The 22,370-nt window shown below is 42.9% G+C and overlaps 1 protein-coding gene across 1 annotated transcript in view; it reads left to right on the top strand.

The window, feature by feature from the left end:
* LOC137519138 (fibrocystin-L-like) overlaps positions 1–22,370 on the top strand; it is a 249,410-nt gene that overhangs the window by 67,210 nt on the left and 159,830 nt on the right. Inside the window, exons 15-16 of the mRNA XM_068237922.1 lie at positions 158–246; positions 19,842–20,001. Of these exons, the coding sequence (XP_068094023.1) occupies positions 158–246; positions 19,842–20,001 (249 nt within the window). The remainder of the gene's footprint in view (positions 1–157; positions 247–19,841; positions 20,002–22,370) is intronic.

The following is a 22,370-nucleotide window of genomic DNA, read 5'->3' on the forward strand; positions in this document are numbered from 1 at the left end:
TATATATATATATATATATATATATATATATCTGTATTTTAAAATACAGTTTCCCATGTTCTGTTTTGTTATGTATTGTGTTACTTTCATAGTGCGTAAGCTCCTTGTTGTAGGAGGTTCATATATAATAATTCTATCTTACTGCTCTCTGTGTCAGGTGAAAGTTGCTTATAGCTACTATGCAACCGCATACAACTGGTACACCTATCAGAAGTCAAAGACATTCTTCCTCCAGAAGGGGCAACTGTAAGTTTGGTGTGTGTATGAGAGTGTATACAGATATATTGTGTGTTCACTGAGCAGTTTGAGAAATGCGTGTTTGCAAAAATTGCACACAAACACACAGAGGCGTATTTGCAAAACCTTGCTAACTATTTGTGCAGGGAGCGCACGTAAGGTTTAACACGATTTACACATTTTACGTTATACATGCCATACGTATGTTGCTGGTATCCAGGGATGAGCAGAAACTACGCCAGTGCGAATTTACGCATTGCAGTTCGCATCTATGCTTCGTAGTTCGTAGATGACTTTACCCGTAGGCTTACGCCCACTATGTGTAGTTAACATGTGTATTGCGTATTCAATTCCGCAAGCAATTGTATGCTTACAAATTTACGCATTGGAAAGGGGAATGTACGCATAGAAGAGTTCCCGGTATAAGCATTTACAGAGGAATTAATGCGTAAAAGTTTCTGCATACGGGCATAAGCATCCGCATACACTACGTTTCGTACTGCGTGTAATTGCGTATTTTAACGCGTAGTCTACAAAATGCATACAAAGCGAATATTTGATTTCGAAGCCATAGTTTGGCGAAGCGTAATTGCGTACAACTACGCGTAATCCCAGCGTAGCTAAGTTGGCTGACTACGACCATCCCTGCTGGTATCACAGGCAAAGTATGGCTTGCATGCACTATGCGAGTAGCACATTTGGTGAATCACTCAAATCCCACTAAACTTTATGCAAATTGTACAGAGGTTGTCAGAATTCTAGCGGTTTTATTTATGCAGGAAAATCGGTCAACTGTCAAAAACCCGAGCGGTTTTTGCCTTTTTTATGATTGCTAACTCAGTAAAGGACCAGCCCTTAAAGCGTTGCTATCATATAAATCCGGCATAGTGGGGTCTGAACCCTCTATAACAGTAATTATAGATTGACGGTATACCTTGAAATGAATCAGAGCACTCAGTATATGATTTTATATAAAAAATTGTATTTGCTTATCATACAGCATATATACAAAATATGGACAGTTCCAAGTAGTGTTTCCTTCTAACAGTATTCCATCTCATCAAGGCTTTATAGCCAAGCGATCATCAATCTTCCAAGTACATTCAAAAAGAATATAACAGTTGTGTTATGTAGAATAAGATCAAAAATAGTCTCATCTGTATCAATAGCTGTGTATCTAGTAGCTGTGTAACTTGTAGTAATCTTCTTAAAGAAATAGCATAAAAATAGCTTCTAAAAAAACTTCTTGCTAACATCTTAATAAAACTTAATGCTGAAAAATTAATGAAGTAAATCACCAGAATATTAAGCATATTACCCCTTCTCTGTCATCTCTTCAGCATCTAGAACCACTTGTGGGAAGGTAGCTTCTGCCTCATGTGTCTTCTCAGGAGATTGTTGGGCTTCTGCAAACTATGAGCTTTCAGGCCCTACTTTTATAGGGGTTGGAGGCAATATGGCTGCCTAATCTGGACTTTCCCTGAATCCCAGACTCTGATTGGCTAAAGCTTCCGTGCGTCAAACGCTATCTATGTTTTGAATACCTAAATCACAATATTATTGTTTATAAATTCTTAATTACCTTATCTTGTGGGCATTAACGTCATCTGACATTTTGATATCTGATTAAAAGGTCATACATGACTCAGTTAATTAAAAATGGACGTCACCAGCCATCTTATCTGCTGGCTGCCCCAGACATTGAGACTAAACAATGTCATTCATGACGCATTTCTGATAAAGTGTTCGCTGCTAATTAGGTCGGAATGTCCCGGTACTTTCCCAGGTCAGGTTGACCCTATCACTGACTGTACACAGACCTGTAAAAGCCTTCAGCAATTTAAGGCTTGTTTAAGCATATAGGGCTTCTAATATACTTATTTAAATATAAAGCTTATTATATAATTATTCTTAAAACAATTAATCATATACGAAATAATTACATATTAAATCTTAATAATATAAAATCATTGTCCATATAAATATAATAACTTCAACCGGCAGAGGTCAGCCTTTCATAACAAATAACAAACAGTATTAATTATATAAGACTATGAAACTGCCTTGTGGCATCATTGAATCATCTTTAACTAATTGGGAAAACACCTTCTTTGTTTAATATTTCTAAAACTTGTTCCCAAAACATCATGTGCTATCAGCTTTGTGTTCAGCTAACCGAGACAGCCTTGTACCCAGAACACGTCAACAATTCTTCCAGAACCAAAACAATCCTACGAGAATGTTTTACTCTCTCAAATCATTACTGGCTTTGAAATAAATTTCAAAGTATTAAATTATATTATATAGGGTTTAACAATAACTATTTCTTTCTTTGGGAGGACGGTATTAATTATTAATATTTATATATACATACACATATGACGGCTTTTCCTGCAAAAATAAAACCGCTAGAATTCTGACATCCCCCCTTGCAGGAAAATGATGGCAGATGATTAGCAATCTCCGTTGTTGTTATATTTCTCAGAAAGAAAAAAAATCTATAATCAAAATTAAAAGTAATGCAATCTTTCATTCATGCAAAACCTTGCTCATTAAAGAGACACTGAAGCGAAAAAAAATATGATATAGTGAATTGGTTGTGTACTATGAATAATTACTAGAAGATTAGCAGCAAAGAAAATATTCTCATACTTTTATTTTCAGGTATATAGTGTTTTTTCTAACATTGCATCATTCTATAATATGTGCAGATTACACAACACTCAGCATTCAAAATGAGTCTTTCAGAGCAGTCTGTGAAGTAATGACCTTTCCTCTAGCAGAGGAAAAGTAAATAGTCCAGGAACAGTTGAGATAATAAAAGTCAGATAACAGCCCTCTCCACGACTAACTTAGTCGGAGAGCTTAATGGCTTGTTTGCATAGAGATAACAACTGGAGTTTCTTAACTCTTCCTGTACTGGAAACAATTAGACTGATGTATCTGATCTTAATGTTTTATTTCTTAGCTGTGCTACACATACAAATCATAATATCATCATTTTTTTTCGCTTCAGTGTCTCTTTAAGTAGCGTTGTCAGCAGTGTTGCCTGCCTGACAATAAACTCAATAGTAAAATTAATATCTTCTCCAATAAACATATTTTGCTGGTCTAGATATGGCTGTAGTCTTTGTATATGACATAGAAACTACAAAGCAAAGTATGGGTTGCATGCACTAGCAGATTGGGTGAATCACTCAAAGCCCACTAAACTTTACGCAAATTGTACAGAGGTTTTGCAAATACACACCATTGCTTGAAAGATATTAGGAGGATGTTAGGAGGACACAAGATGAAGGGGGAGTTACCATTTACACAATCATGATAAAACCCATGCAAGTCAATAAAGATTGGAAATGATCCTCAACAACTTAATCGGACATGCCGGTCGTTCAAAAACGAATGATCTCCGTTGGTGGTATGTGTCCTTAAACAATGCTTACCGGTTTTCGTTAAACCATGTTACGCAAAATTATGCAAAAAATGTTTGCCATGTAAAATCGTTTGTGAAAAATCACTGAGTGGGAATAGGCCTTTAAAGACAATAGGAGAGTGAGGTTGGGCCCAGAGATGAGCGTAATGACCTAATTACGATTTTGCGAAATTTCGCGTAATTAGTGTAATTACGATTATGGCCGTAAGTACATAATCGTAATGAAGAACGATTTCGCGAAATTTCGCGTAAGCGTAATTTTCGCGTAATTTTCGCATTACAGTCGTATCATGCCGTAATTTCGCATTAAACGCTACCGTAATTTCGCGTTAAACCGTAACGCTCCGTATAGTATAAAAAAGCCGCCGACTTTAAGGGTTAATAGCAAAGCCCCCTTAAATGCTAAGAGCCTCAAATTTGGAGAATATATTAAGGAGATCAGGAGGAATAAGAGGAAAATTTTTTTTTTCAAAAAGACCTTATAGTTTTTGAGAAAATCGATGTTAAAGTTTCAAAGGAAAAATGTAAACATTTAAAAACCCGCCGACTTTAACGGTTAATAGCAAAGCCTGCTTAAAGTTTAGGAACACCAAATTCCCAGGGTATATTAAGGGGATCAGTGGGAATAAGAGGAAAAATTTTTTTTTCAAAAAGACCTTATAGTTTTTGAGAAAATCGATTTTTAAGTTTCAAGGGCGAAAATGTCTTTTAAATGCGGAAAATGTCAGTTTTTTTTGCACAGGTAACAATAGTGTATTATTTTCATAGATTCCCCCAAGTGGGAAGTTTTACTTACTTCGTTCTGAGTGTGGGAAATATAAAAAAAAAACGACGTGGGGTCCCCCCTCCCAGACCTCTTTAACCCCTTGTCCCCCATGCAGGCTGGGATAGCCAGAATGCGGAGCACCGGCCGCGTGGGGCTCCGCACCCTGACTATACCAGCCCGCATGGTCCATGGATTGGGGGGTCTCGGAAGGGGAGGGGCAGCCAAGCTTTCCCCTCCCCCTCCGAGCCCTTGTCCAATCCAAGGACAAGGGGCTCTTCTCCACCTCCGATGGGCGGTGGAGGTGGAGGCCGCGATTTCCTGGGTGGGGGGTTCATGGTGGAATCTGGGAGTCCCCTTTAAAAAGGGGTCCCCCAGATGCCCACCCCCCTCCCAGGAGAAATGAGTATAGAGGTACTTGTAGTACCCCTTACCCATTTCCTTTAAGAGTTAAAAGTAAATAAACACACAAACACATAGAAAAAGTATTTTAATTGAACAAAAAACATAACCACGAAAAAAGTCCTTTAATATTCTTAATTAACCATTAATACTTACCTGTCCCTTTAAATAAATGATCCCACGCAATATCCTCGGAAATGTTCTATCAGTTACAATGTAACAAAGTTATTACAATATAACAACTTTGTTACATTGTAACTACGCCGCACCCGACGTCACTCACCGCCGCCGCTGCCGCCGCGTCTGCGCTGCAGGACCCGACAGAGCTCTGAGCTATAGCTCAGAGCTCTCGAAAGCATCTTTGTATTTGGGCTCCAAGGAGCCCCATTGGTCCTTAGCAGACCAATGGGGTTCCTTCTGATTTGAAGGAACCCCATTGGTCTGCTAAGGACCAATGGGGCTCCTTGGAGCCCAAATACAAAGATGCTTCTCAGAGCTCTGAGCTATATAGCTCAGAGCTCTGTCGGGTCCGTGCAGGACGCTAAGTCCCCGCCGGCTCCGCTGCCCTCCCCGCCTCTCCCACATGTCACCCACATGTCACCCACATGTGGGTGACATGTGGGTGACAGATGTGGGCGGGGTGGACAGCGGGAGCTGCGGGGACTTAGCGTCCTGCACGGACGCGTATGCGGCGGCTGAGCGGCGAGTGGCGTCGGGTGCGGCGTAGTTACAATGTAACAAAGTTGTTACATAATAACTTTGTTACATTGTAACTGATAGAACATTTCCGAGGATATTGCGTGGGATCATTTATTTAAAGGGACAGGTAAGTATTAATGGTTAATTAAGAATATTAAAGGACTTTTTTCGTGGTTATGTTTTTTGTTCAATTAAAATACTTTTTCTATGTGTTTGTGTGTTTATTTACTTTTAACTCTTAAAGGAAATGGGTAAGGGGTACTACAAGTACCTCTATACTCATTTCTCCTGGGAGGGGGGTGGGCATCTGGGGGACCCCTTTTTAAAGGGGACTCCCAGATTCCACCATGAACCCCCCACCCAGGAAATCGCGGCCTCCACCTCCACCGCCCATCGGAGGTGGAGAAGAGCCCCTTGTCCTTGGATTGGACAAGGGCTCGGAGGGGGAGGGGAAAGCTTGGCTGCCCCTCCCCTTCCGAGACCCCCCAATCCATGGACCATGCGGGCTGGTATAGTCAGGGTGCGGAGCCCCACGCGGCCGGTGCTCCGCATTCTGGCTATCCCAGCCTGCATGGGGGACAAGGGGTTAAAGAGGTCTGGGAGGGGGGACCCCACGTCGTTTTTTTTTTATATTTCCCACACTCAGAACGAAGTAAGTAAAACTCTTCCCACTTGGGGGAATCTATGAAAATAATACACTATTGTTACCTGTGCAAAAAAAACTGACATTTTCCGCATTTAAAAGACATTTTCGCCCTTGAAACTTAAAAATCGATTTTCTCAAAAACTATAAGGTCTTTTTGAAAAAAATTTTTTTCCTCTTATTCCCACTGATCCCCTTAATATACCCTGGGAATTTGGTGTTCCTAAACTTTAAGCAGGCTTTGCTATTAACCGTTAAAGTCGGCGGGTTTTTAAATGTTTACATTTTTCCTTTGAAACTTTAACATCGATTTTCTCAAAAACTATAAGGTCTTTTTGAAAAAAATTTTTTTCCTCTTATTCCTCCTGATCTCCTTAATATATTCTCCAAATTTGAGGCTCTTAGCATTTAAGGGGGCTTTGCTATTAACCCTTAAAGTCGGCGGCTTTTTTATATTATACGGAGCGTTACGGTTTAACGCGAAATTACGGTAGCGTTTAATGCGAAATTACGGCATGAACGAAACGCGAAATTTCGCGTTGAAAATTACGCTTACGGTATTTTCAATTACGATTTTAATGGCAATTTCGCTACGCTAATTTCGCATCGTAATCGCAAATTTCGCATGCGTAATTATAGTAATGCGAAATTACGAAAATTTCAGCTCAACTCTAGTTGGGCCTGAGTGTCTACTACAGGCTTTCTCCCCCAGGGTTCATTGAGTACTCTGCAGGGGTTCCTTTTCCCCATTGTGGGGGTTGGGGGAAGTATAATAGAGAACACTCTGTAATTGGGGTACTGTAAAAGATGCACTAAATTGGGGGTCAGAATAACAATGAAAACATTAATAAAAAGCACTAGAATAAGGAGACATTGTAATGAAGGGCACTGTAATACAGGTAGTGTGGCATAAACAGCCACACCAGCTTTTAAAGACCATGCCAGAGGTTCCTTGAGATTCAGAAAGCATTTGCAGGGCTTCCCCAGGGTAAAAAAAGGTTGGGAAAGGTTGGTCTACTAGATACAAAAGAAGAGAAAGCTCTGCTTATACCAAATGACCATAAGTGTATGATGAGAGGGCTCAAGCAGCAAAGGTGGCCATCAGTTCTGCTCATCCAGATTCCGGATATCCGGGTAACCCGGATATCCGACCTTTTTTCAGCTATCCGACTGGATTCGAATTCCAGATACCTGGGCCCAAATCCGGATAGCTATCTGCGGATAGTTGGCTGGCTGTAACGGTTGTGGAACTTTCTCCGTGATCAGCGCACAACGCGTGCGCTGACACGGCGGAAATCCTCCACAAGCGTGTAATTGCAGGCACCCAGCAAAAGGTGCTACGCACCTGTAGAGGGAAATTCCTGTCGGCAGATGGCGCTGAGGAGTGCAGAGGAACCAATCCTCTGTACCTCCACAAATGCCAGACAGGAATTGTACGAAGCGCAGAACGCAATCGCAAGAGAGGCGATTGCGAATGAGATTGAGCAAAGGGACAGGTTGTATGTGTGTGCGCCAATCCAGTCGCCACCCCGCGACCGTGCACACACAACAGCAGATATGAAATAGGAACGCGATCGCGAGAGGTGCGATCGCCAGACGTGACACAAGGCAGATCAGAATAGAATACGAGGGTAGCAAAGGCACAGCAAATAATACAATAAGGAGATATGGAAAATAACAAACCCTAGCTAACCGCGAACACCGCACTCATTCACAACAGTGCACGCGGTTATGCGCGATCTCCACGTGATAAGCACAATAGAGACAAGCACGCCTAACTAACCATTAACAGACAAACATGAAACAGAGGACGCGAACGCTTGCTTAACGGTTACCTCACCGAGCCTCCAGCAAGTGTAGCAGACAAGACAGACACACGAAAACAGGGACAAGCGAGAGATAGGATCCACAGCACTAGCGAAAAGTGGCTAGCGCGATCCAGGTACAGAGTAGCAGAACAGAAGGATCCCCAGCGCTAGCGAAAAGTAGCTAGCGCGATCCCAGAAGACAGAACAGAAGGATCCCCAGCGCTAGCGAAAAGTAGCTAGCGCGATCCCAGGAGACAGAACAGAAGGATCCCCAGCGCTAGCGAAAAGTAGCTAGCGCGATCCCAGGAAACAGAACAGAACAGAAGAGATAGCTGGTAGCAACCGCTGCACCAGCTATACTCCAAGAACAGAGATCAGAACCATTTCCTGTCGACCACCATAGGGACAGGACAATGGCAACAGGCAAGACAAGACAGAACAGGCAATACAGATAATACAACCTGACTGGGCTAGAAGGGGAGCCTAAAGCAACCCCCAGGAATTAACTATACTAGATAGCAATGGCTGACACTCCAGCAGTGTCCATCAGGAACAGACCATGGAAGGGAAATGTCCAGCAAAGCATTCTGGGATGCCAGTCATCAAAGAAGGCAGGTAGGGGATTTGCATAACGAATGTATGCAAATTCCTAAGCAAGAGAACAGACCAGAAACTTGCAATGGAAAGACAGGTCTCTGTTCCAGAGACCTGCAGCCCACAGACTAGAGGAATGGACAAACAGCTGTCTGCCTGTGCAGCCAGCTGAGCGGATCATCACACTGGCAATCCGGATATCCACTGATATCCGGCGGATATCCAAATCTTGAGATACTGTAACTAAGTAGATAATGTGCAGGACGTCATTGAAACAATCAGAGGGCTCCCAGCAAAAGCCCTAGCAACCAATCACAGAGGGGTACCCTGGCCAGCCCCTCCTGACCTCATTGAGCCAATCAGAGGCCTCTCTGCCTAAGCCCTAGCACCCAATCACAGAAAGGAACCCTGGCCAGCCCCCCCCCCCCCTCCTGTGTGACTGCAGTGCTCACTGAGAGAGAGAGAGAGAGAGAGAGAGAGACATGCTCCAGTGCTGCTGGCCTAGCAAGTGCTGTATACAGTGATAAACCTACAGCTGTTCAGTGATTAACCCCTTCACTATCACTACACTATTGTTGTATTGTTAATTAGCTTGATTTCATTGTGTGACAGTCAGAGTGTGCTGCAGGCAGCTGCTATGTGTCTGTGTGTGTGCTGAGCCTGTGCACAGACCACCAGGCCAGCTGCTGCCTGCTGGCCAGCTATTAGCCTTAGCTAGCTACAGTATAGGTTAGGTTAGGGATTAGGGAATAGGATTACAGTGTTATTGTGTAGTTAGTACTGTAGTACTGCAGTCAGTGCTAGTTAGTTGTTAGAGTAGTAGTACTACTGTGTTAGCTTACTACAGAACTGCTGTACTGCTGAACAGTGCCAGTGTGACAGTTAGTGTCTTCTCCTCTGCTGTCTGTCACTTGGCACGTGGCACTTGGCATGTGTAACATGGCCCTTGGCACTTGTTACTTAGCACTTTGCATTTGGCACTTGGCACTTTGCATTTGGCACTTTGCACTTGGCAATTGGCACTTTGCACTTGGCACTTTGCATCCGCCCGGATACCCCAGATACTGAGGTCGGATATCTGATTCGGATCAGAAAAGTTTGAACTCGGATATATCCGATCCGGATCCTGGTATCTGGTATCTGGATCTGAATTCAATCCGGATTTTGAAAAGGGGTATCCAAGCAGCACTGGTGGCCATACATTGGTAGATGTTTTCTATTGATATCCAGGGATTCAATAATTTGATCAAATCTGCTGCAAATGATTCACAATTGATTTTAAGCCACATTTGATTGATTCAGTCGATTGGGTCAGATGGAAGGCATCACTCGATCAGTGGCGGGTCAGAAGGGAGTTGTTAGCGATGTTCAATTTTGGAATGATCAGCTCATGTGTTCTCTGGACCTCCGTGTGCTCCTCCCTGTCTCTTCTCTCCTGGAACGCCTGTGTCACGCGACAATCACTAGAGGCCTCTAGTGGTTACGTAATGTACATGCCATGGTGGCTCAAGTGTTTGGCCTCTTGCATCTGTCATGGGACACAGGGTACCTGGGAAAGACAAAAAAGAGACAGTGGAGAGAAGACACAAGCTCCTTTGTGTTACAAGCTCTGTTACTCTGGAATCATGGCCCTATTGTTCTCATGGAACCTCCACATCTGTTTCCATAAAGTTATCTCATCTGAGAATAGTGCATAGCTTTGACCTCTGTCAGCACAACTCGTGCTATAAATTAATGGAATGCTTTGATCTCTCTCCACTAGCAGAAAATATAGAAACTGCAAGGAGAAGTCCTCTGTTATTATCTAACACTGACTCCTAGTGACAAGTGGCCATAAATAGAAATTATAAAAGTACTAATTAGAAGGAAGAAAATGCAACAAAGAAGATATTAACCACTTCGGGACCACAGTCTTTTCGCCCCTTAAGGACCAGAGCCTTTTTCTCCATTCAGACCACTGCAGCTTTCACGGTTTATTGCTCGGTCATACAACCTACCACCTAAATGAATTTTACCTCCTTTTCTTGTCACTAATACAGCTTTCTTTTGATGCTATTTGATTGCTGCTGCGAGTTTTACTTTTTATTATATTCATCAAAAAAGACATGAATTTTGTCAAAAAAATGACTTTTTTAACTTTCTGTGCTGACATTTTTCAAATAAAGTAAAATTTCCTATACATTTGAGCGCGAAAGTTATTCTGCTACATGTCTTTGATAAAAAAAAAAAACATTCAGTGTATATTTATTGGATTGGGTAAAAGTTATAGCGTTTACAAACTATGGTGCCAAAAGTGAATTTTCCCATTTTCAAGCATCTCTGACTTTTCTGCGCACCTGTCATGTTTCATGAGGGGCTAAAATTCCAGGATAGTACAAATACCCCCCAAATGACCCCATTTTGGAAAGAAGACATCCCAAAGTATTCAGTGAGAGGCATGGTGAGTTCATAGAAGATTTTATTTTTTGTCACAAGTTAGCGGAAAATGACAGTTTGTGACAAAAAAAAAAAAAAAAAAAAAGTTTCCATTTCTTCTAACTTGCGACAAAAAAAAATGAAATCTGCCACGGACTCACTATGCTCCTCTCTGAATACCTTGAAGTGTCTACTTTCCAGAATGGGGTCATTTGTGGGGTGTGTTTACTGTCCTGGCATTTGGGGGGTGCCTAATTGTAAGCACCCCTGTAAAGCCTAAAGATGCTCATTGGACTTTGGGCCCCTTAGCGCAGTTAGGCCGCAAAAAAGTGCCACACATGTGGTATTGCCGTACTCAGGAAAAGTAGTATAATGTGTTTTGGGGTGTATTTTTACACATACACATGCTGGGTGGGAGAAATATCTCCGTAAATGACAATTTTTTTATTTTTTTTACACACAATTGTCTATTTATAGAGATATTTCTCCCACTCAGCATGGGTATGTGGAAAAATACACCCCAAAACACATTATACTACTTCTCCTGAGTACGGCGATACCACATGTGTGGCACTTTTTTGCACCCTAACTGCGCTAAGGGGCCCAAAGTCCAATGAGTACCTTTAGGATTTCACAGGTCATTTTGAGAAATTTCGTTTCAAGACTACTCCTCACGGTTTAGGGCCCCTAAAATGCCAGGACAGTATAGGAACCCCACAAATTACCCCATTTTAGAAAGAAGACACCCCAAGGTATTCCGTTAGATGTATGGTGAGTTCATAGAAGATTTTTTTTTTTTGTCACAAGTTAGCGGAAATTGATTTTAATTGTTTTTTTTCACAAAGTGTCATTTTCCGCTAACTTGTGACAAAAAATAAAATCTTCTATGAACTCGCCATTCTCCTAACGGAATACCTTGGGGTGTCTTCTTTCTAAAATGGAGTCATTTGTGGGGTTCCTATACTGCCCTGGCATTTTAGGGGCCCTAAACCGTGAGGAGTAGTCTTGAAACCAAATGTGGCAAAATGACCTGTGAAATCCTAAAGGTACTCATTGGACTTTGGGCCCCTTAGCGCACTTAGGGTGCAAAAAAGTGCCACACATGTGGTACCGCCGTACTCAGGAGAAGTAGTATAATGTGTTTTGGGGTGTATTTTTACACATACCCATGCTGGGTGGGAGAAATATCTCTGTAAATGACAATTATTTGATTTTTTTTACACACAATTGTCCATTTACAGAGAGATTTCTCCCACCCAGCATGGGTATGTATAAAAATACACCCCAAAACACATTATACTACTTCTTCTGAGTACGGCGATACCACATGTGTGACACTTTTTTGCAACCTAGGTGCGCTAAGGGGCCTAACGTCCTATTCACAGGTCATTTTGAGGCATTTGGATTCTAGACTACTCCTCACGGTTTAGGGCCCCTAAAATGCCAGGGCAGTATAGGAACCCCACAAGTGACCCCATTTTAGAAAGAAGACACCCCAAGGTATTCTGTTAGGAGTATGGTGAGTTCATAGAAGATTTTTTTTTTGTCACAAGTTAGCGGAAAATGACACTTTGTGAAAAAAAAAACAATACATATCAATTTCCGCTAACTTGTGACAAAAAATAAAATCTTCTATGAACTCATCATACACCTAAAAGAATACCTTGGGGTGTCTTCTTTCTAAAATGGGGTCACTTGTGGGGTTCCTATACTGCCCTGGCATTTTAGGGGCCCTAAACCGTGAGGAGTAGTCTTGAACCCAAATGTCTCAAAATGACCTGTGAAATCCTAAAGGTACTCATTGGACTTTGGGCCCCTTAGCACAGTTAGGCTGCAAAAAAGTGTCACACATGTGGTATCGCCGTACTCAGAAGAAGTAGTATAATGTGTTTTGTGGTGTATTTTTACATATAACCATGCTGGGTGGGAGAAATATCTCTGTAAATGACACATTTTTTTATTTGTTTTACACACAATTGTCCATTTACAGAGAGATTTCTCCCACCCAGCATGGGTATGTGTAAAAATACACCACAAAACACATTATACTACTTCTCCTGAGTATGGTGATACCACATGTGTGACACTTTTTTGCAGCCTAGGTGCGCTAAGGGGCCCAACGTCCTATTCACAGGTCATTTTGAGGCATTTGTTTTCTAGACTACTCCTCACGGTTTAGGGCCCCTAAAATGCCAGGGCAGTATAGGAACCCCACAAGTGACCCCATTTTAGAAAGAAGACACCCCAAGGTATTCCGTTAGGGGTATGGTGAGTTCATAGAAGATTTTATTTTTTCTCACAAGTTAGTGAAAAATGACACTTTGTGAAAAAAACAATAACAATCCAATTTCCGCTAACTTTTGACAAAAAATAAAATATTCTATGAACTCATCATACACCTAACAGAATACCTTGGGGTGTCTTCTTTCTAAAATGGGGTCACTTGTGGGGTTCCTATACTGCCCTGGCATTTTACGGGCCCAAAACTGTGAGTAGTCTGGAAACCAAATTTCTCAAAATGACTGTTCAGGGGTATAAGCATCTGCAAATTTTGATGACAGGTGGTCTATGAGGGGGCAAATTTTGTGGAATCGGTCATAAGCAGGGTGGCCTCTTAGATGACAGGATGTATTGGGCCTGATCTGATGGATAGGAGTGCTAGGGGGGTGACAGGAGGTGATTGATGGGTGTCTCAGGGGGCGGTTAGAGGGGAAAATAGATGCAATCAATGCACTGGGGAGGTGATCGGAAGGGGGTCTGAGGGGGATCTGAGGGTTTGGCCGAGTGATCAGGAGCCCACACGGGGCAAATTAGGGCCTGATCTGATGGGTAGGTGTGCTAGGGGGTGACAGGAGGTGATTGATGGGTGTCTCAAGGTGTGATTAGAGGGGGGAAATAGATGCAAGCAATGCACTGGCGAGGTGATCAGGGCTGGGGTCTGAGGGCGTTCTGAGGTGTGGGCGGGTGATTGGGTGCCCGCAAGGGGCAGATTAGGGTCTAATCTGATGGGTAACAGTGACAGGTGGTGATAGGGGGTGATTGATGGGTAATTAGTGGGTGTTTAGAGGAGAGAATAGATGTAAACAATGGATTTGGGAGGTGATCTGATGTCGGATCTGCGGGCGATCTATTGGTGTGGGTGGGTGATCAGATTGCCCGCAAGGGGCAGGTTAGGGGCTGATTGATGGGTGGCAGTGACAGGGGGTGATTGATGGGTGGCAGTGACAGGGGGTGATTGATGGGTGATTGACAGGTAATCAGTGGGTTATTACAGGGGAGAACAGATGTAAATATTGCACGGGCGAATTGATAAGGGGGGGGGGTCTGAGGGCAATCTGAGCGTGTGGGCAGGTGATTGGGTGCCCGCAAGGGGCAGATTAGGGTCTAATCTGATGGGTAACAGTGACAGGTGGTGATAGGGGGTGATTGATGGGTAATTAGTGGGTGTTTAGAGGAGAGAATAGATGTAAACAATGGATTTGGGAGGTGATCTGATGTCGGATCTGCGGGCGATCTATTGGTGTGGGTGGGTGATCAGATTGCCCGCAAGGGGCAGGTTAGGGGCTGATTGATGGGTGGCAGTGACAGGGGGTGATTGATGGGTGGCAGTGACAGGGGGTGATTGATGGGTGATTGACAGGTAATCAGTGGGTTATTACAGGGGAGAACAGATGTAAATATTGCACGGGCGAATTGATAAGGGGGGGGGGTCTGAGGGCAATCTGAGCGTGTGGGCAGGTGATTGGGTGCCCGCAAGGGGCAGATTAGGGTCTAATCTGATGGGTAACAGTGACAGGTGGTGATAGGGGGTGATTGATGGGTAATTAGTGGGTGTTTAGAGGAGAGAATAGATGTAAACAATGGATTTGGGAGGTGATCTGATGTCGGATCTGCGGGCGATCTATTGGTGTGGGGGGGTGATCAGATTGCCCGCAAGGGGCAGATCAGGGGCTGATTGATGGGTGGCAGTGACAGGGGGTGATTGACGGGTGATTGACAGGTGATTGACAGGTGATTGACAGGTGATTGACAGGTGATCAGGGGGGATAGATGCATACAGTACACGGGGGGGGGGGTCTGGGGGGGGGTCTGGGGAGAATCTGAGGGGTGGGGGGGTGATCAGGAGGGAGTAGGGGGCAGATTAGGGACTTAAAAAAAAAATAGCGTTGACAGATAGTGACAGGGAGTGATTGATGGGTGATTAGGGGGGTGACTGGGTGCAAACAGTGGTCTGGGGGGTGGGCAGGGGGGGGTCTGAGGGGTGCTGTGGGCGATCAGGGGGCAGGGGGGGGGAAATCAGTGTGCTTGGGTGCAGACTAGGGTGGCTGCAGCCTGCCCTGGTGGTCCCTCGGACACTGGGACCACCAGGGCAGGAGGCAGCCAGTATAATAGGCTTTGTATACATTACAAAGCCTATTATACACTGTTGCAGCGGCGATCCGGATGCCAGTAACCCGCCGGCGCTTCCGAACGGCCGGCGGGTTACGGCGAACGGGGGGCGGAGCCAGTCCCCGGCGGCTGATCGCGTCACGAATGACGCGATCGCCGCATAGCCACTCCCGCAGCCGCCCCCGCCGATGGGCGTATTGCGGTCGTTTGGGACCGGTCTTTGCCGCCGCCCATCGGCTGGGGGCGGTCGTTAAGTGGTTAAAAAAAAATTCTAAATTAAATTGGCCTTTAGCGCTTGCAAGCCTCTAATAAATTGGGTTCTAAAGGGTTAAAGTAAACCAGAACTAGGCATAAAATGATAAGATAAACCATTATTCCTATAGTCCTACTTCCTAACAGGACTTTCCTAGAATCCCACAGTTTGAAAGCTAAAAACACAAGTTTAATATTTTTATTATTATATTGTCTAAGCTGAATGACACAGTCTGTTAATGTTTTACAACTCCTATCTTGAACTATTGACTTTTTTTTTGTTGCTATTCCCAGCACTCTGAAGTGTTTTACTGTCATGCAAGAGTTTTATGTCTCAGAGTTTTATGCCTCTGGGAGGCTCCCTAGGCTATATTGATTTAATCAATTGGCACTGTTATTGGCCTGAGGAAGTGGGCTCAGACCTGTGAAATGCGTTGCCTCTGTTTAATAAAATCTTTTGTTGTATTACAAAGATTTCGTAAGCTACCTCACCCCTTTTTGATTTTAAACTGCTTTTATCTACCAGGGCGCCTCTTTTCCCCAATTGTGTCATTGAGCGGGAACAGTAAAAACTTAAAAAGTAGATTTAAAAATTAAATATAAAACTATTGGATATCTACAAAAGGCGTTTTGAGGAATAGGGGTATATATACAATTGTTTATCTCATCAGTTTATTTTCACCTTGGGTATCCTTTAACTAGTTACTGCATCTTGTGTAGTATATTCATGGCCCGGCAAAACTTCAATTGAAGTACCAGGGCCGTGAAAATGAGTCTTCAGCGGCGGACGGCCGCAGTGTGCTCCTGAGCGCCCGTCGTCGCCCATTAGCGAAGAGATGAATGAATGGTAACACAGTGCTTTGCAGACCAGGTATCAGTGGCCGAATTAGAGCAAGAGGAGGATGGTGCGTCCAGTCTCTGAGAGGAAGTGGCAGAAGATGAAGTTTGCTGTGTAAGCCAGTCAACTACTTCCTTAGCATCTTGGTAGTTCAGGGTACGTGGCCCCTGATCACTGGGCATCATTCTAGGACCACAGGAAATCACACCAGCACGACCCCTACGATGACCACTACGGTGGGGTCTGCCTTTGCCTTTTTCACAATATTAAAAAATACAACGAAAAGACTTTGCCAGTGAGGAGGAACTGTATCACTTTGCAGAGGTAGCAGCCCTAAGAAGGGCCCGTAAATGCTCACTCAGGACTCAGGAGAAGTCAGGAGAACGCGATACAAACACAACCTATACCATTAACAGTCCTGAAAAGGACTCTTTGGGTGCTCAGCATACCCACCAACTTTTTGAGACAAAAAAGAGGGACATTTAAGCCATGAGCCTGCCACACCCCTGATCACGCTCCTGACACACCCGTAGTCATGCTCCTGCCACACCCCTGATCACGCTCCTGCCACACCCGTAGTCACGCTCCTGCCACACCCCTAATCACGCTCCTGACACACCCGTAGTCACGCTCCTGCCACACCCCTAATCACGCTCCTGACACACCTGTAGTCACGCATATCATAAAGATTTCTTTCGAAAAATATATTGTTTTATTATTCAGACCACACTTGTCTTTTCTATACCGGGTTCACGTTCCTTCATATTGATTAACATTTGATAATATTTAAATTTAAAAGATGAAAATAAAGTTTAAAGTCAATTAAACAAAATTTTCAGTAGAAAATTACATATATTTAGATACATCTGTACATCAGTCCTGAAAGAGGGACAAATGAGGAAGAAAGAGGGACAGGGTTACTTCCCAAAGAGGGACAGTCCCTCCAAAAGAGGGGCAGTTGGAAGCTATGGTGCTCAGGGCGCTGTATACACAGCTAGCAATGCAGTGGTGACACGTAATAGATTCCTAGCTAACTCTTTCCCTATGTGCAGCACATCAGTCTCTCCCTGCTCTCACTATCACTGCAGCCAGAGAATGGATCCAACATGGCCGCTGCAACTGCATTTTTAAAAGGGGGTGGGGGTTCCTAAGGTACACTTATTTTACTCTGAGAGCTGACTTTGCATTTTATTTATAACTGCTTTATTCATCCTCTAACATAATCAGAAAGCATCAGAAAGCATTTATGCTTGTCTGACTTTGTTCAGGGGACCCGGCAGTGTGAGAGAAGGCTTTGTTTACATTTCTCACTTGATACAATTAAACACAAGATAACATTATGTAAAGTTCAGAAGCGGCCAGCTCTGCTGGAAGGGAAGCTTCTAAAGCCTGTGTTCACTCTTGGAATGCAGTTCAAGTAAAAAAAAAATGCTGGTTGTATATAATATGCTGTAAATAATCTATTTGAGCAAAGTAGAAATGCTGGGTTTCATTCCGCATTAAGTGCGTTTTTGATGCGTTTGACTACTGCTCTTCTTCCATTCTAGTAGACAGGCAACACCACACATTACTAGGGTCTTCTGATCCCAGCACCTTTACCACTAATCTACTTTTGGACTTGGCTGATGAAATCTTTACCACTTACGTCTTGTTTTTAATTTGCTAAATGACTGATGGAGAAATTTGCTACGGTTTCTGTAGGACATGCATGGAAAAATAAAACATTTAATGTTACCCTTTTTTTCCCTCTTTTTTTTTTTACTTTCTTTTCCCCTCAGATTAGTAACTTGCTCAACTGAAAGAAAACATAGCTTCATTGCTGTGCTTCTGCATTGAGCTGTACTATCATCATTGTTTATTTCTGCACAACTTTTGTATATATTGCTTACTATGGACTCTATCTGGGGAAAATAACACACAATTTTAACTTACATACAGAACCAGTCATCACCCAAACCTCTACATTTAAGCATCCACACCACCAACCAATACACAAATTTCAATCTGCCCTGGCTCTCGAACCTTCGGCTAAGCCACTCAGCCTACATCCACAAATAATATACATCTTGACTTTCTTTTTAATGATTCAGTATCTCAGACCATTTTTGGTGCCGTTTATTTAGCATCTTACAAGGGAATAGCTCATTTGACTCCTACTCTTCAAATTCCATAAAATGTCCCATCTCCTGTAGCCACTCACTTAAGTCTAGTGGATTTATGTTTTTCCAGTTTTGGGCTATTAATCTTTTAGCCACTAATACCGCTGATATTGTCAATATAGCGTCCTCTCCCTCTGAACTATTCACCCTTCCACCAAAGATTATTACTTGGTTGTCAAAACTGCAGGAGTTTGGGGCCCACCCATTGCAAAATGATTCAATTTCCTGCCATATATTCCTGCCAAATTCAATTTCCTGCCATATATTTGTAATAATTGGGCAGGTCCACCACATGTGGTTAAGTGATCCTTTCTCTGTATGACATCTCTAACACATTTCTCCTGTACTCCCCCCTCCTATTCTTCCCAATTGTAAGGGTGAGATATACCATCTTGCCAGTAACTTATAATTGACTAACTGATACCTAGGATTTTGAGGTATCCAGATATTTTTTTAAAATTTTTCCCAGTCTAAAACACCCTCAAGATCAAGCTCTTTTCCCCATACTTTACAAAAGGGGAGAAGGTTGACATCAAAAATGGTACCAACAAACTTATATAAATAGTAGATCGAATTCTCCTGCTTCGAAGCAGCGAAATTTTTTTTTTAAAAGGATTTAATTTTTTACTTATTATTCCTTTTATTCTCGAGAGAATACTCTTCAATTGACAACACCATATGCTTTTTTCACTTTCCAGGTTTACTCTGGAATTATTCGGACATACAAGTTCCAGAAGAGGTGTAGTCAGAGTAAGCTTACTATCCTTATACCAATTTTGTTGTAGTCCAATTGAGTTTTATGCAAATTAATAGGAAGACAACAGGAAGCGGAAATACATCACAAAACAATTTTTTTTACAAAAACGCAAATAAAAACGCATGGAAAACGCATGAAAAAATACCATTGCGTTTCCATTGACTTTCATTAAGTGCGTTTTTGATGCATTTGATTACTGCTCTTCTTCCATTCTAGTAGACAGGCAACACCACACATTACTAGGTTCTTCTGATCCCAGCATCTTTACCACTAATCTACGTTTGGACTTGGCTAATGAAATCTTTACCACTTACATCTTGTTTTTAATTTGCTGAGTGACTGATGGAGAAATTTGACACGGTTTCTGTAGGACGTGCATGGAAAAATAAAACATTTAATGTTACCCTAAACTCATAGAGCCTCACTTTGTACCTTGCCTGACTTTTTTTTAGGTGTTACATAGAGGCCTATATCCAGAATACCATGCAGGTAGCCTTTATCGATATTGGTTTGTACCAACGTAACAGCTTGTACACCGACCAGCAGACGGCTGATGCTGTGAATGAGGTGCAGGTCATCCAGTCCCGCAGTGACACCGTCCTAGAGGAGCAGGTAGGTGGCCTGGGGTTTCATTTGACTAAGGTGTCATTTCTTTTCACAAGATTAAGGTATTTTAGAAACCCACTTCCCGTGTTGTTTTATTTAGTTATTTATTTGGTTTAATACCAAACATGTAAAAAAGAAAAAAAAAAGAAAAAAAAAAGAAAAATTGATCAACAATAATAATAATAATTATAAAAAAAGGATTAAAAAGGTGTACAGTTGGGATATGAAGTACCAGGTACACAAAGCAGATCATTTCGGTGAGCGGCTGCCAGCCCCTGTATTACATCTCCCCAGGGCCGGATTTCTGGAAAGGCCAGAAAGGCCACGGCCTAGGGCGATAAAATTAGATAAGATAAGAAGGGCGGCATGACTTGGAGAGAGAAGAGGTCATATGTCAAAGTAAATCATCTCCTCTGTTCCCGCAGCGCAGCCATCCAGCGCCCTGCTCTGCACTAATAGCTGAATTCCAGAGTTTCCCAATCCCTGCATCTCTCTCTCACTTCCTGATGTGTTAAAACAATCAGGATCAATCATAACGGTCATCTGATAATCCATTCCTTTCTTTGTATGATAGACTTACAGATCGATGTGAGAAATACCAGAGATTTACATTACAAAGCAGATAGAACTAAGTTCCGCTGAGTTTTAATGCAGGCATTCCCAAACATCAGTGAGCTTTGCAGTTTCTTCACCTCTTTTTACAACTTTGACACTGACCTCAGCAGATGTTAATTTATCTAATTCTAATTTATGACTGTTGTTAAAACTTTTTTTTTCCTAGCTAGCAGTGGTCTCTTCTGTTCCTTAGTTAACTCTTTCTTGACTCATTTTCTTTGCTCCAGCTCCTAAAATCTATGAGACTGCAGGATAAAAAATGCTGTTTTCTTCCCTTTCATTGCTAAATTGTCATTTTAAATGACACCTGAGCAGTGGTGCTCATCCAATATTTGGGTATCCGAACTACCCAGATAATCTGAACTTTTTCCACTATCCGAACTTTGAATAGCAATTCGGATATTTTTAAAATCTGAATAGCACTATCCGAGCAAACTCGAATTTCCCATCTGAGAGAGAGAGAGGGATTTTAAGTCCCCACATCATTAAAAAAACATGATGTTACATGCCTCATTTACCCTGAAAAACCTTTTAAAGGCAATTTAAATAAGCCTTCTTCAGACTTTGTTCCCGTATACTGCCAATATTTTAGAGCACACCACCATATGTACATTCAGCATTCAAAAGAGATGCATAGATTTTTCAGCAAATATAAATAAATGTCATTCAGATGCTTTAAAGTGAAACTGAACTCTTGCACAGGACAGAAGGAAAACAGAGAAATGTACTCTGTATGTATTTAGAGAGCCTGTCTAATTCCCCCTCCTCTGTGTCACAAGTTGTAATTTAATCTCTACACTGTGTCACCTGACTGCCAAAACAGCTAAGCTCATTTGAAAGCACAGGATGTTAAAATATGTCTGCTTCCATAAAAGCAGGAAGTAGACACACTGCAGATTTATTGCAGGATTTATATCAGCTGTAACAAAGAAATGTTTTTATTTAAAGGTTATGTTGTTGCGTATCTTTTAGAGCAGAGAGGAAGTTCTGAGTTCAGGTCCACTCTAATTACAACAGAACAGCCAAAGTGGGTCTTGACAGGATGTTTGCTACTTACCTGTTCTCTGTTTTGGATGGGCTTCTCTCCATTGCACTGCCCTGCCACCTGTTTGTGGCTCTGACTACAGCCAGTCGCACAGAGGACAAAGAAGCAGCGCATGCTCTGTCCACTCACGCTCCCTGTCACCTGTATGTGGCTCTGACTGCAGCCAGTCGCACAGAGGACAAAGAAGCAGCGCATGCTCTGGCCACTCGTGCTCCCTGTCACCTGTGTGTGGCTCTGACTGCAGCCAGTCGCACAGAGGACAAAGAAGCAGCGCATGCTCTGGCCACTCGTGCTCCCTGTCACCTGTGTGTGGCTCTGACTGCAGCCCGTCGCACAGAGGACAAAGAAGCAGCGCATGCTCTGGCCACTCGTGCTCCCTGTCACCTGTGTGTGGCTCTGACTGCAGCCAGTCGCACAGAGGACAAAGAAGCAGCGCATGCTCTGGCCACTCGCACTCCCTGTAATTTCTCGCTCCTGCCCAGATGTGCACAGCAACCGAGGCCGGTACAGTGTTATAATAATCCGAACATTTGTATAGCGCTTTTCTCCTGTCGGACTCAAAGCGCTCATATGTATTCTTGACAAGTACCAGTCATACATCAGCGTCATTTCTCAAGTATGCATGTCCTGAACACTATCGCGTGCTGTGCACATTCGGGCAGGAGCGCAAATTACAGGAATTATTTGTTGAATGGGGGACAGAGCAGCACAACTG

This window comes from Hyperolius riggenbachi, chromosome 5 (genome assembly GCF_040937935.1).
Source record: "Hyperolius riggenbachi isolate aHypRig1 chromosome 5, aHypRig1.pri, whole genome shotgun sequence".
NCBI lineage: Eukaryota > Metazoa > Chordata > Amphibia > Anura > Hyperoliidae > Hyperolius > Hyperolius riggenbachi.